This window comes from Condylura cristata, unplaced genomic scaffold (genome assembly GCF_000260355.1).
Source record: "Condylura cristata isolate star-nosed mole 26May11 unplaced genomic scaffold, ConCri1.0 scaffold00017, whole genome shotgun sequence".
Classification (NCBI taxonomy): Eukaryota; Metazoa; Chordata; class Mammalia; order Eulipotyphla; family Talpidae; genus Condylura; species Condylura cristata.
The window spans coordinates 29184166-29198340 of record NW_004567118.1 but is presented as its reverse complement, the minus strand read 5'-3'; the positions used below and the strand labels follow the sequence as shown (position 1 = coordinate 29198340).

The 14175-nt window shown below is 54.0% G+C and overlaps 2 protein-coding genes across 3 annotated transcripts; both read left to right on the top strand.

The window, feature by feature from the left end:
* The first annotated feature begins 4889 nt into the window (after positions 1 to 4889).
* TMEM102 (transmembrane protein 102) lies at positions 4890 to 6891 on the top strand. Of its 2 annotated transcripts, XM_012726134.1 has the most exons (3): positions 4897 to 4955; positions 5260 to 5486; positions 5576 to 6891. In XM_012726134.1, exons 2-3 carry the CDS (start codon positions 5273 to 5275, stop codon positions 6889 to 6891), a joined length of 1530 nt encoding a protein of 509 aa, XP_012581588.1. In that variant the 5' UTR covers positions 4897 to 4955; positions 5260 to 5272. The 2 variants fall into 2 exon arrangements, with proteins under 2 accessions (XP_004684721.1, XP_012581588.1); XM_004684664.2 differs by having other exon boundaries at positions 4890 to 5486.
* A 1878-nt stretch (positions 6892 to 8769) lies between these two features.
* FGF11 (fibroblast growth factor 11) lies at positions 8770 to 14093 on the top strand. The gene is made up of 5 exons (XM_004684663.2): positions 8770 to 9061; positions 10710 to 10820; positions 11014 to 11117; positions 11744 to 11942; positions 12234 to 14093. Exons 1-5 carry the CDS (start codon positions 8869 to 8871, stop codon positions 12302 to 12304), a joined length of 678 nt encoding a protein of 225 aa, XP_004684720.1. The 5' UTR covers positions 8770 to 8868; the 3' UTR covers positions 12305 to 14093.
* Positions 14094 to 14175: the final 82 nt, after the last annotated feature.

The following is a 14175-nucleotide window of genomic DNA, read 5'->3' as shown; positions in this document are numbered from 1 at the left end:
CCCTCCCAGGCCCAGACCAACTCCCCTGGCCACACCCCTCAGCACAGCCCCTCCCAGGCCCAGACCATCTCCCCAGGCCAGCCCCCTCCGCACAGCCCTTCTCAGATCCATGGTCTTGAACACACCTCTGTCCACACCCAGACCTCTGAGCACTTAACAGCCCATGCCCCAGTTCCCACCCTAAGCCATGTTCATCTAACCCATAATCATTCCCACACCTTGGTCCCAGTGCCTCTACTAACTTCTGCCTCCACCACTATTCCTGCCCCAGCCCCTGCACCAGTCCCTGTCCAAATCTCTGCCCCAACATCTGCCCCAACTCTGGTCATGACTCTGACTACCACTCCAGTCCCTAATCCTATCCATGCCACCATTCCTACCTCCATCCTTCCTCCTCCTCCCTCTAACCTGACTGTCCACAGCCACGGCCTCTCCATTGGCCATGTGGTCCATGATGGCCACAGGGTAAAGCAGAACTTATTCCAAGTGTGCTCCCCTCAGAACTTTGGATATTCCAGAAAGGACCTGGGCACCCTCTCCAGGCTCCAGGAGGAGCAAGGCCTGGTGAACTCTGGTACAGCTGCACAAACATCAAGCTCATACAGTAGAGATGATGATAAATCCTCTACAGGATCTGTACTAGGTTACCTGGAGTTGGGAAATATGGAATGGAAGATCTCAAATAATGCTGAAGACAAGCTCTTACAGCCCCAAACTTTCCCTTACTGCAGCTTCCATCCTTGCAATTCTGAGAAGAGAAACACAGAATCCCAGACTCCAGTCTACCCCAAATTTCTGGTCTACTCAAAGGATACTACACCTTCCCAACCTTGCTTCCATTGTCCAACCAGTACCCAGAACTCACAGTGTAGCATTCCTCCACCATGCACTCTTTCTCTGCCTCTTGTTCCTCCAAGATCCTTTGTCCTTCATCAATCTGCCAACCACCAGAAACTCTCCACATTAATACAAACCTCCACCCTTCTTCCAAGCTCCAGCTCTCCTCATTCCAGCCCCTCTTCCCAGTTCCCCATACCTCCTCAGTTCTCCATGATTTCCCAGCCCCCTGAAGTTCATGAGAGTCTAGGCCTCCCTCAAGACTCTGGCCTCCAAAGGACTCTAGATCCTTCAAAAGACTCTCAAGTTACCAGGAACCCAGAACTTACCCAAGATTCAGGCCTCCATAAGAATCCAGGTGTTGCTCAAGACTTAGACCTCCACAAGAACCCAGACCCCAGCAAGAACCCAAGCTCTTCCCAGGACTCTGATCTTCAGAAGAATCTAAATATTACCCAAGATTCTGGCCTACAAAAAAGCCAAAGTGCTACTCAAGATGCTAGTATCTTCAGAAGCTCGTGTCTTACCCAACCCTCTGGCTTTCACAAGAATACATTTCTCCAGGCTCCTGACATTCAGAAAAACTCAGGCATTATGCAAGGCTCTGGGGTTTGTAGAAACCTAGAACAAAACCAAGAGACTGTAGTCAACAAAAGTCAAGATCTCTCCCAAAGAACTGGCATCCCTAACAGTCCAGTCCCTTCTCAAGATGCTAGAGGTCACAAGAGTACAGGTAATATCCAAAATCCAGGAGTTTCTAAAAATGTCAACTTTACCAAAGATTCTGACACTCAGAAATACCCACACCTTGCCCCAGACACTCGAGTCAAGAAGAATTCAGGCATTTCCCAGGAATCTGGTCTCCACAAGTACCTAGGTCATATGAAAACCCCTGGCCTCCATAAGGGTTCAAGCCTTACCCAAGACTCAGGAGACAACAAGAGTCTAGGCCTTGTTCAAGATTCTGTCATTCACAAGAATCCAGGCTTTACCCAATCCACTGAATTAAAAAGATTTGGTCTTGCCCAAGATATTGGAATACACAGGAACCCAGAATATACCCATGATGCTAATTTCCACAAGTACCCAGGAATTAATCAAGAGCCTGGTCCCCATAAGGGCCCAGCCCTTATCCAAGATACCAGACTCTCAAAGAGTCTAGGCTTTACCCAGAAGTCAGGCCTCCACAAGAACTCTTGTCTTATCCCAGATCCTGACCTCCAAGAGAACCCAGGCCTTGCTCTAGGTACTTGCTCTGATCAAGTTTTGGGCCCACTCAAGACTCCAAAGTCAACACTGTCCCTTGTGAAATCATTTGTAACTAAGGACAAGCCTCGGAAGGAAAATACGGAGCAGCATGTATCATGGAAGTCTGCCCCACTCAACCCGAACTCCTGCTCTTCCAAGAACCAGGTGAGCAGCAATGACGTGCAAGCCTTCTCAGAGGTACCTGTACTAATTGAACTGCAGCCATCCTCCCGACGAGCAGGCAGCCAAGACTGGGTATACCGCCCTATGGACCCAGTTTCTTCAGCCTGCCAGAACTACCGCCAGATGTCCGTGCCTCACAAAGCCAACTGGAAACCCTGCTGTCCTGGGACTGGTGCCCGGGTAGGGCATGTGGTCTTTGATGCCCGCCAGAGACAGTTTGGAGTGGGCAGAGACAAGTGTGAAGCTCTGTCTCCCAGACGCCTTCACCAAGAGGCATCCAGGAACTCACCTGAGACCACTGAGTGGGGATATCAGTGTGTGATGAAGACTTTGGAAAAAGAGGAGCCAAAGCTGCATCAAGAATAAAGAGATGAGAAAAATGTTCTGTGGTTTGTTTTTATTTTTTGAGATTTATTTATTTATGCATGCAAGAACTATAATACAGGCCAGAGGTGCAGGGGGGTGAGACAGAGTGGGGAGCAGAACAGGCAGGTCCACTGAAATACACTGCTGAGGTGAGCAGTGCGTGAGACAGGAGAGGTCTGCTGCGCCATGTGGGTCAGCTCCCTGGCTGGGGATCGAACTCCTGCTGCAATGGCTGTGACAGCTTCGTAGTACTGTGTCTTAACCCATGCACCACTAGGGAGGGCTCTGTTCTGTGGTCTTTTGGGGACATCCACCCCAGCCCCATTCCTCATGCTGGCCACACATGGGTCCTAATGAGGACTGGAAGTACCCCTCTCCTGCTTAGCCTTTATAACCACACAGATAAACCTATTATCCCCAAGCCCTAGAAATACATTGTTCAGTACAGTAGCCACTAGCCAAATATGGCTATTAGAACATAAATTATGATTAAATTAAGTTTAAAATTCTGCTCTTCAGTCTCATGTACATTTCAAGGGTTTTGAGTGCCTTGTGTGGCTAGTGGCTACCATGGGACAGCAAAACAGAACATTTCCACGACCACAGTCATGGACAGTATTACTTTAGGGTTTAGAGGAACATGTCCTTGTTGCCCATGTCCAGCAACTTCAAAGCTCCCAAAGAGCCTAGAGAACTTGTTTGTTTGGTTGGTTTTGGTTTCTTTCTCTTTTTAAAAATAATATAATAGTTTATTTTTACATCATTTTGTGCCTTTGTCCATCTCATTTGTAATCCCCATGGGCTTCCCATCACCAAATCACCCGTGTGCCATCACCATAGTCCAGTGCATTTCCCTCCCCCCATCGTTTTTTACCCCATTCCCTACTCCACTCCAGTAAAATGTTTCTGGTATATAATTAAGAACTTAGTTTTTTTAGAGTGACTCAGAGGCTACGCACCAGGGAGGAGATAGGGATACACAATGCCTGATCACATCCAGATGGTGAGCAAGTCCAGTCTTCAGTTTTCCTGATCTGATCTCTTGTATATATAAAAATCTATTTCCCCAGGCTGGCTATGTTTTGGGTTCTCATTTGCTGAGGGAGAACTCTTTGTTAGTGACTAGAAATCCCTGAAATCTTGGTAACTCAAAGAGACCTCGGGATTCCAAGAGGTCTTTATTTAACAGTCCTCCTGTTGTTTTTTTTTTTCTTCCAGGTGTTTAATTCCCTTGGGTTTAGGCCTATGCCACTCCAGAGGAAATCCAAGGAAAAAAGAGCATATTAGAAGCCCTAGTCCAGCAACTGATTGATCTGATCTGTGAGACTGTTGCTGGCTTCCTGTCTTTCTGCTCTATTATTTAGCCTCTGAGTTTCATCTTGGACTTAAGCTCTGTCCCTGACAAGCACTGGTTACTAAACACAATCTTCTTCCCCTGATAGCTTTCCATTACCCCCTCCCAGCCCAGCTAGGTATTTCCTCTGGACTTGATTTTCAGTCCTAATTCTTTTGTGTACACACATGAGTTTTGCAATCCCAAAGTGTTTTCCCTGTCATCGCTCATGTGTCCAAAGTGGGTGTCACTAACACATGTATATCCCTTCCCTGAGTCGGTTGTCCATTCCTGAGTCACCACATATGTTCCTGCCTAACATTACTACCACAGATTCCAAGGAGATCCACCCAGGTGTGTGGCGCCCTTTTCCAACACCTCCCTGGTTTAACTCTGACCTTAGACAAGTGACATGCAAACTTACCAGTTTGTAGTCTCATTTCCAAAATGAAGCTACAAATGCATAGAAAACCTTCCTAGATCTAAGTGACCAGGGCTCCTCTACTCACATGGTATGTAAAGGCCCCTTTTCCTACCCCGACCCCAGGATATGTCCCCCATTACTGTTTGATATTGCGACCTATCCTATTACCGACCCTGCTCCAACCTCAAGGCATGTTTGTGTGGGCCTGGAAGGACACGGAACAGCTTATCTCCATAGAAACTACAACTTCCATCAGGCTCTACTACAGCGGAAAAGGAAGGGATTGTGGGGGCGTGTAGTAGCTGGGAAGACAAACTACAATTCCCAGGGTAGCTCAAGATCTCAGCGGAGATAAAGGAGTAACTGAATTCTGACTGGAGGTGGGGCCCTCCCCGGAACCACCAAGTCAACCTCAGGAAAGGGGCGTGGTATTAATATGGGGGCGTGGTCTTGTGGCAGCAGGAAGAAGTTACCTGTTGAATCGTTCTGTCCATTCTCCTCCCAACCCCTGCGGCTACTCTTTAGAGGGAAGCCGCAGACCATAAGCCTCTTCCCAAAAAAGAGGTAAGGGGGGGTTAGACGAGGGGCAGCGGAGGAGACTTACTATTCCAAAGGAGGGGCGTCACAGCCTCTTCTTACCTGCTGAATCAGGTAAGGAGACTGGCTTATGAAAAAGGAAAAGGACAGAGGAGGTATTTATTTGTTCAGTTTCAGACTCGATTTAGAGCCCTTCATCTGCAGACTCATTGTGTACGGGGAGTGGGACACTATCTCGGCCTCGGGAAGAGAGAACTGGGAAGATTTTTTTTGACAGCGAAGGAAAGGCGGAACTAGGCTTCCTCTCCTCAGTTGTTTCCTTATCCAAAAGGTGATAGAACTACATGGCTTCTGCGGTCTGGGGGAGTGCTCCTTGGTGGGGCCCGCCACCCCCAGCCCCAGCTCGGCCGCTTACGGACATCGACTTCTGTTCCGGGGCTCAGCTGCAGGAATTAACCCAGCTGATCCAGGAACTGGGTGTGCAGGAGAGTTGGAGTGACGGGCCCAAGCCCGGGCCAGACCTCCTCCAGGCGAAAGACTTTGTCTTCTCTTTGCTAGGTAAGTAACGCCCCCTGCCTTCGGGAACACTCAGCTCCCAGCCCCGCCCGCCTTTGAGTCACGCCCTAGCGATTCCCTCTCATCCCTAGGTCTTGTTCACCGTCGGGACCCCCGCTTTCCTCCCCAGACTGAACTCTTGTTGCTTCGTGGCGGGATTCGCGAGGGCTCTCTAGACCTGGGCCCTACACCCTTGGGCCCCTATGCCCGGGGACCTCACTACGACGCGGGCTTCACACTCTTGGTGCCGGTGTTTTCGCTAGACGGCACTGGGCAAGAGTTGCAACTGGACGTGGAATCCTGTTACACATGGCTCTGCCTCCCGGATCTGATGCGCGGAACCTCGGTCCGGGAGGCATGGCAGGATTGCCTCGGACCCCCAGCCCCAATAGGACGTGATTCGATCCACCGACTCCAAAGCGAAGGAAGTCCCGGGGACCAGCAAAGCTCGGTGGACCAGACGCACGATAACGTCCCTGAGCCTGGACCGCAGGAGTCTTTGGAAAAATCACCTAGTAACGCTTTGGACCCCGAGTCGCCCCCGCAAGACGTAACCGATCTGGTCTTCCCCGCACCACTGAAAAAATCGAATGGTGACATCACCGAAGCAGAGGGTATTAACCCAGCCCCTCAGCTGTCGGAGGTTTGGAAGGCGTGGCCCACGTTGTGCCCCGCCCAGGTGGCTACTTGGTTCTTTTCTTCGCTGGCTGCGGTCGCCAAGACCCTCTTCCCCGTCCCAGGTGCCCCGCGTTTGGTCCACGCAGCCCGCCACGCGGGGTTCACCACCATTCTCCTGGCTACGCCAGGGCCCCCACGCCGCCTTCTGCTTTTCGATCTGATCCCCGTGGTATCAGTGACCGGTTGGCCCGAAGGGGCTCGGAACCAGTCGTGGGCCGGCCCGCTGGACTCGGAGTCGTCCTTCTACTTGGTGCCAAGTTGTCGCTCAGAGCCGCCGGGCGCCTACAGCTGGCAGCTCTGCTTCGCCCGCCAGGAGCTGGCGCTCAAGGCGCGCATACCAGCTCCGCTGCTGCAAGCGCACGCGGCGGCCCAGGCGGTGCTGCGCCCCCTAGTGGCCGGGACTCGGGCCGCGGCTCCCTACCTCCTGCGGACGTTGCTCTACTGGGCTTGCGAGCGGCTCCCCGCGCACTACCTGGCGCGGCCAGAGAATGCCGGCGCCTGCTGCCTGGGGCTACTGGATGAACTGGGCCGTGTGCTCGAGGCCGGGACGCTGCCCCACTACTTTCTAAGCGGCCGAAAGCTCCTCGCCGGGGAAAGCGCTTCAGTACTGCTCGCGGCCTTGGCCCGGCTCCGTGGAGACCCTGCCCAGGCGCTGCGCGCCGCGGTGGAGGAGGCCAAAGCGGCGCGCAAGGGGGGCGGCTTGGCTGGGGTGGGAGGCGGGGCTCATTAAAAGACCCTGCCCCCACCCGAGTGGAAAGTGCTTGTGTTGGCGAGAGGGCTGTGGAGAGAACTGCTCGTCTGAGGGTCAGTCTGAGTGTCCTTGGACTGTAAGACCCCGTGTAGAAGGTCTCGCTGCTTGCCCATCCTCTCATCCCTTCCCTGGCACAGGTTGTCCCACTCTTCCGTCTTCCTTCTCCGAATCTGTGGCTGGTACCTCTCCCGCCCTCCGCAGCCTCCCAGTTTTCATGGTCTTTTAGGAGTCAATAGAAATGTGGGGGAGTATATTTACTGATAAAACTTGGATATGCGAGGCAGGCAAGAAACTGATGAATCTGGCTCCTACAGGAAAAGCAAAGATGTTAAGGAGGGCGCCCCACGGTCTCTCCAGCCATCACCCCTCACTGTCTTCATCCAGTTTTATCCTCTTACCCGGACAGTAAGGCCCCTTTCTCCATTCTCAAGGCGTCCGCCATGCCATGTGTCTGAAGCCCAACCTCTCCCCGCCACCCAGGATTCTGCTCTGTGGAATGGCCTCCATGTCCCTCCTCTTCTGAACCCCGAGACGTGCGGCCTTGCCTCGGCTCCGCCGGTCTCTAAAACCGTCCCCACTCCCAGCCTTCAAGGAACCCCGGGGTTCCGCCCACCCAGCTTCACCTCCCCCCCATCTTTCCTGGCGTCTCCGCCCCCTGCCCCGCCCCCGGGCCGGCTCTCGGAGGAGGGGGAGCTGCTGTCGCCGCCGCCGCCTCAGCTTCCCACAGCCGCCGCCGCTGCCGCCGCTCTGCTCGGTCCAGCCACCAGGCCCAGTGCTCTGACTTCGCCGGACCAGGGCCCTCTGCGGAGACACCCTCACTCCTTCCTGGGGGTCCGGGGCGCCTAGCCAGGCGTGGGGGGAAGCTCCGTTTGCGGGGGACAGGGAGGGAGGAGCCTGGAAGCGGAGCCAGCGCCACCCGTCGCCGGATCAACAAGACAGGACAGGTTGAGGGGCGTCGGGGAAGGAAGAGGGGGTGCTAGAGGCAGTCCCGGGGAGGACACGGAAACCCTGTCGCAGGAAGCTCTGATGCGCTCTGACTTGTAGGGGGCCCGTTCACATTTGGGGACCAGTGACAACGTGGGTGCGCTCCTCTCCTGGGGGGCTGGTTGGATTGGAGGGCGTGGGATCTAAACAGCACCAGCTGTCCCCAAGGAAATTAAGGGGCAACCAGGGGAAAAAATGCTCCTGATTTTGAGGTGACAGGGCTCTTCAGGCAACCACCTGGTGTATCCACTAGGAAGGGCGGATTTGGAGGTGACTTCAAAAGGAGTGGAGGGCGACAAGGTGAGAGAAGGGGCTCAGCAGCTGCTGCCTTGCGCCACTAGAAATGGGGATGACTTGGTGAGAAAAAGATTGTTTAGAGACTGGGTCTGGGAACCTCTTCTCACTGAATGGGGACAGTCTGGATATTCTGAGACAGTTTTTGGGTATTCAGTGGGGAAAAGTGGGGGATCCTTTTCACTTCGAGGTTGTCAAAGCAAAAGACACCACGGTTGGGTTCCTCCTTGACATTGGCTAATAAGGAGTGGGGTGAGCTCCTATCTTCTAAACTAAGGATCTACACCCTTCAGGTTCCCAAAAATAGGGTGGAGAGGTGCCTGGCTGTCTATATTGGAGTCACATCTTGGAAATTTTGAGGGTCCTAGCTTTTGGGTAGGGAGGTGGGAACAGGGACACTGGGGGACAGGAAAGGGGGGCTCCGCTAGGGAGCTAAAGTTGAGGGTGGGGTCACCTGAGAGGTACCTAGGCTGCTGGATCTGGTGGAGCTAGCAGGAGGCCCAAGGGTGGGAGTTGGCGAATGGGTGGGTGGGCCTGGGGCTTATCCTAAGGTTCTGTGGGTGGGGCAGCGAGCCAGACCTGAGCGTCAAGAGCATGCCCTGGTGAACGGGCTTCTCTGGGGGAGCCCAGCGCCCTCTGGGCGCCTGCCGGTTTGGGGGTGTCTCCTCCCGGGGCGCCATGGCGGCGCTGGCCAGTAGCTTGATCCGGCAGAAGCGGGAGGTCCGCGAACCTGGGGGCAGCCGGCCCGTGTCGGCGCAGCGGCGCGTGTGTCCCCGCGGCACCAAGTCCCTTTGCCAGAAGCAGCTCCTCATCCTGCTGTCCAAGGTGCGACTGTGCGGGGGGCGGCCCGCGCGGCCGGACCGTGGCCCGGGTGAGTGGCTGAGGCGGGGTCTCCGGGTCTGGGGGTCTCTGCCTGGGAGGCCGAGGACAAGGACTTTTGGGAGTCTGAAGAATAGAGCCCAGTTGGGGGCGGGGGGCGGCGGGGACTCCGCGAAAGTGAAAGGGGGTGGGTCAGGACGACAAAGTCTCCGCTAGTCTATGCCTCAGTTTCCCTTCTCTTTCGCCCATAACCCCTAGTCTCCTTGCTTTCGAGGGTAAAGGGAAGATTCGAGGGGCTAAGAGTGGCGCTCAGATGCCTGGCAGCTCCTCCACGCCCCCCACCCCCAACACTGGAGTCCCCACCCCCACCGTCCTCCGCCTACGTGCAGGCTCTCGCGATTCTTTCTTCCCGAGCCGAGGGGCCTGGGGGTTCCGGACGCCTGGGTCACCCGGAAGGTTTCTGCGGTCCGGCAGCCCCGCCCCCGCCTGGTTCTCCCGCTCCTCCACGCCTCGGCTTGGTTCCTCCCGGCCGAGCTCGTCTGGGTCCGCGCCAATCTCCCCAGCTCTCCCCCGGGTGTCCTTGCAGCTACCTTGCCAGCCCGCCCCTCTGTGTACCCTCCTCCCGTGACCAGCGCTTCTAGAAGGGCGCTGGGATCCCCCATTACCCCTCACATGACTCTGAAATCGGGCCCTACAAGCTCAGGGGACCCTCTGCCGGGAAGAACTCTGACACAGTTCACCACTGGAGACCCGCTGGGAGACTGGGGGGTTTGTACCACCTACATGGGAGTACAGGGAAGTCAGCCCAGAGCAAGCGACTGGGAGGGAGAGCTGTGAGGGTTAGTGTGTGGTCCCCGTCCAGGTACCATATGCAGGGAGTTCCTCTGGCCCGGCTCCCGCCCGCACCCAGCTCCCCAGGAGTGGCCCCCTCTTGTCCTCCCCCCTGCACCCCGCCACCGGCCCTCCATAGTGGTACAGTCCGCAGCCCACCCTTTGAGTGGGACCCGGCCCCCACGTGACTCAGCGGGTCTGTGCCATCTCCTAGGCCCCCTGCCCCCCTTTTCCTTGGTTTGATACCGAATGTCCCCCAACCCAGGCGGGTTACCTGGCCGAAGGGGAGAGGCTGAACCTCATGGAGGAGTGGGCCCTCTCGAGCCAGCAGACTGACAGACAGACAGATGGGTCAGTGTCAGACAGGCCGGCACTGGGCCAAAGCGAGGCCGCGCCAAGCAAGCAGCAGCCGCAGCAGCAGGTGCTGAGTCAGCGTCAGGCTCAGACCTACCCCCACTCCTGAGGGGGCGCCCTACCCGGTGGTCACCTAGCCTCCCTTACGTTGTCAAACACACTGTCCCTTCAGCATCCTGCCTGTTTCCCCTGTCCTCTGCCTTTTGATGTGTCTCTCTCCTTTCACTTCCCTTTTCTCCCCTCCCCCTCTGATTGAGCTGTAGAGTAGGAATTAAGTCATTTAAATAAATTTCAATAAATTAAGCTGAAAACTGGTGGTTAGAGGTAGCAGACAGAACCAACACCCCAGCTACCTCAGAAGTCAGAGGTGGGAAAGAGCTCACTTAAGAGGGTCAGGTAGCTAGGGTCCTGGGACCCTCTTCCCTCTGTTTTTTCTTTCCTCTGATTCTGCTAACTATGGGAATATTTCTGGCAACAGAGATGTCATTTTCAAAGATGAATGTCTCCCTTTCCAGAGCCTCAGCTCAAAGGCATCGTCACCAAACTGTTCTGCCGCCAGGGTTTCTACCTCCAGGCGAATCCTGACGGGAGCATCCAGGGCACCCCAGAGGACACCAGCTCTTTCAGTGAGAGGGGAAGCCAGCTGCTGGGTGGGAAGAGGGAGAATGGGGATAGAATACAATGACAGTCCTATTCCTTCTTCAGGGTTGTTTTCAGTTTGCCTCGTTGATTCCTAAGGCAGAAGTAGACCTGGGATGGTGGGAGCACAGATGGGGATTCTAGGTCTGGGGTACTGATGCCCCCTTTCTTCACCCCCAGCCCACTTCAACCTGATCCCTGTGGGGCTCCGTGTGGTCACCATCCAGAGTGCCAAGCTGGGTCACTACATGGCCATGAACGCTGAGGGGCTGCTCTACAGCTCGGTGAGACGAGGCTGAGTGGCCTGGGGTATCGGGGCTCCCCCAGCCACATCCATCTTAACTACAGATACAGGATATTGCAGCTCAGGCCTCTCCCTCCAACTCTAGCTGATGTCCTGTTATTACTGCTTACTGCAACCCCCAGCCCACTTCAACCTGATACCTGTGCAATCACCATGCAGAGTGCCAAGCTGGGTCACCACATGGCCATGAACTCTGAGGGTCTGCTCCACTTCTTACACAGTCCCCCAATACTCGTAGGCTCTTTGAATGTCCAATTCTTTCAATCCCTTGGGGTTCCTATTTCTCATCCTACTTCCATCAAACTTCCTTATTACTTCCCCAGAGTCATTCAGGATAGGGAATGTGAGAGTTGGGAGCAGAGTGAAGAGAAGTTAGCTTCTTATTCCACTGTCTCCAAAAGTCTAGTTCTAACCCTCAGGGGCCCCATCAGACTCTTCTTTCACCTCTCTCTCTCCTAGTTTCTGCATGGACTCAGAAGTTGACCCTCCCAGCCCCATATGTATCGATTAAATCCTGGCTTGTTATTCCCAGGGCTTCCTTCTGCCCAGTGATGTGTCTCTTGTCTCTTTGTCTATGTGTGCTTTTCTGGGTCTTTGTCTCCTCAGCCACATTTCACAGCTGAGTGTCGCTTTAAGGAGTGCGTCTTTGAAAATTACTATGTCCTGTATGCCTCTGCTCTCTACCGCCAGCGCCGTTCTGGCCGGGCCTGGTACCTAGGCCTGGACAAGGAGGGTCGAGTCATGAAGGGAAACCGAGTCAAAAAGACCAAGGCAGCTGCCCACTTTGTGCCCAAGCTCCTGGAGGGTAAGTATAAGTTCAAGAAAAGGTGGGCTCCATGGGAAGGTATTGACTTTGACATGGACATTTAGTCACACACAGCTCAGGGGCTACAAGTGTTTAAGAGGACACCTGCTATGACAGGTCAAGTCAGGAAGGCTTTGGCCTGTGGGGGTTTGGTTTGGGGAACTCTTTTCCTATGGGTTGGGGTTTCTAGATGATGCATATAGGGGTGGGTACCCTCTTAAGAGTTTTGATTCTGTCCAGGTCTCTCTGTGCCTAATTCTCCTTCCTTGCTCCTCTCTCTCCCCTTCACAGTGGCCATGTACCGGGAGCCTTCTCTCCACAGTGTCCCTGACACTTCCCCTTCCACGCCCCCTGCCCCTTGAAATGTACTCCCCGGACTGGAGGCTCCCTGCACTCGCACTGAGCCAGTCACCGCCACAGCCTGTCTCCCGGCCCTGCTCTCACCCCTGCTGCCAAACTCATGCCCTGAGCAGCCAAGTCCCACCAGGTGCTCAACCCTGAGGGAGCCTAGGGGCTGGCTGTGACTTCTAGGGCTGCTGAGACCTTTAGATCTTTGGGCCTGGGAGGGGGTCAGAGAGGGAGATATCTGTGAATGATCCTGGCTGATCACTTCTTTCCTTCCACACCCAAAGCCTTTTCCTGAGATGGCGCTGGGGGTTCCCAAATGGGCAGAATCAGGGTATAGATACTCCTGACTCTCGGCTCATCCAGTTCGGAGAGCCCAATATTCTTTTCATTGCCACTGAGCCATAGGTCCAATGGAGCTTAGGATTAATTTCTTTCTTTCCCTTTTCCACCTCTGCCTTGTTCTAGACAGGTTCTGGAACATCAGGCATCATAGCCAGGGTCATTTCTGCACTAGAGCTCTGTGCTCTAATGCAGGCATGCTGCCAGGCTCTGTTCTGGCTTCATCAGGCCTCTATCCTTGACCCAGATGGACCCCTGGTTTCCAAGTAAAGACAGACTGGATTTGAGCCCTATACAGCTATTGGCCTTGTCCTAAACTGGGGCCAGTCTCAGATTACCACAGGTTTAACTTTCTTATCCCAGAGACATCCAATTCCAGAGTATGGTGTTCTAGACACTTATGGAGCCATACTTCATTCTGAATCTCATCTCTCTAGGACAGAGACCATGACTCTCAGCCCTGCCCTCCAAGATGGAGCCTATATAGCCATATTGTTGCTCTAGAATAAATTCTAGATCCACCCTCCCACCTTCTCTAGTGTTACCTACTAAAAATGAGCTCTATAAAGGACTCAGTTATGATTCACAAAGAACTAAGTTCTGGATGAATCAAGAACCACTTCTTGTTTTTCCTAGATAATTTTCTAAAAATCTTACTCTTCCTATAGAATGTTAATCTTATTTTTACATGCAATTTTTAGCTCTTGCAACTCAGCTGAGGTTCTACCAGTGAAACAGAGTCTGAGGAAGGGTGGCAAAGTTTTGGAAGAAATCCAAAACAGGCTCATAGTATGGAAGCTGGGATGAGGATGGAGCTAAAATCACAGCATGACTGGATCTGTGCCTGGGTTGGGGGAATGTGAACACTTAGCTACCTCAGCAGGAAATTCTTCCAGGTCCCCTTTAAAGCTGAGGTCTTTAGGATAACAGGTCTAGAATAAAAGGGACAAACCGAGACACAGCCTTGACACCCCATCCCCCCACACCCCTCCCAATGAGGAGAACCCAATTCAGCAATAAGTCCCACCCCTTTCCCCCAGCAGGTCAGGCCAAGGAGGGTGAGGGCCTCTTGGACTCTAGACCTCATACATCCCAATAGTTTCAAATTGCTTTACCTTATCGCTTAGAACCTCAGCTGGGTTTAAGTACCCAAAATGGGCCTGATTAGATTTTTCTGGAAAACATGAAGAGCTAGGGCCAGGCCTGGGAAAGATCAGGGATAAACTAACGAACTAGGTGAGACTATGGAGCCTCTGGAAGGGTAAACTGAGGCGGTCTTAGGAGGGACTGGAACTCAGAGGCAGGCCAGTTTTCCTCAGGCTCTGTCTACTTCTGGCTCGTTGCAAGAGGGGTAGCTGTTCCCCTCGCCCACATAACCCCCGCTCAGGCTCCACCCATCTCCTGACTCTGCTCTCAGGGGACTGGGTCTCCACTTCATGCTTTCTCGATTAAAGACGATTTATACAACTGAAGTGTAGTCTTTGTCATCTGTTGGTGGTGGGCACTGGCAGTTTCTCAGGGCGGTACCAAGTCCCTGGGGCGGAGC

Bases quoted from the DNA above. Each gene is read 5' to 3' on its own strand.
- FGF11 (XM_004684663.2), top strand. From the start codon at position 8,869: ATGGCGGCGCTGGCCAGTAGCTTGATCCGGCAGAAGCGGGAGGTCCGC. The intron at 9,062-10,709 runs GTGAGTGGCTGA...CTCCCTTTCCAG, and splicing joins GCGGCCGGACCGTGGCCCGG to AGCCTCAGCTCAAAGGCATC. The intron at 10,821-11,013 runs GTGAGAGGGGAA...CTTCACCCCCAG, and splicing joins AGAGGACACCAGCTCTTTCA to CCCACTTCAACCTGATCCCT.
- TMEM102 (XM_004684664.2), top strand. From the start codon at position 5,273: ATGGCTTCTGCGGTCTGGGGGAGTGCTCCTTGGTGGGGCCCGCCACCC. The intron at 5,487-5,575 runs GTAAGTAACGCC...TCTCATCCCTAG, and splicing joins CTTTGTCTTCTCTTTGCTAG to GTCTTGTTCACCGTCGGGAC.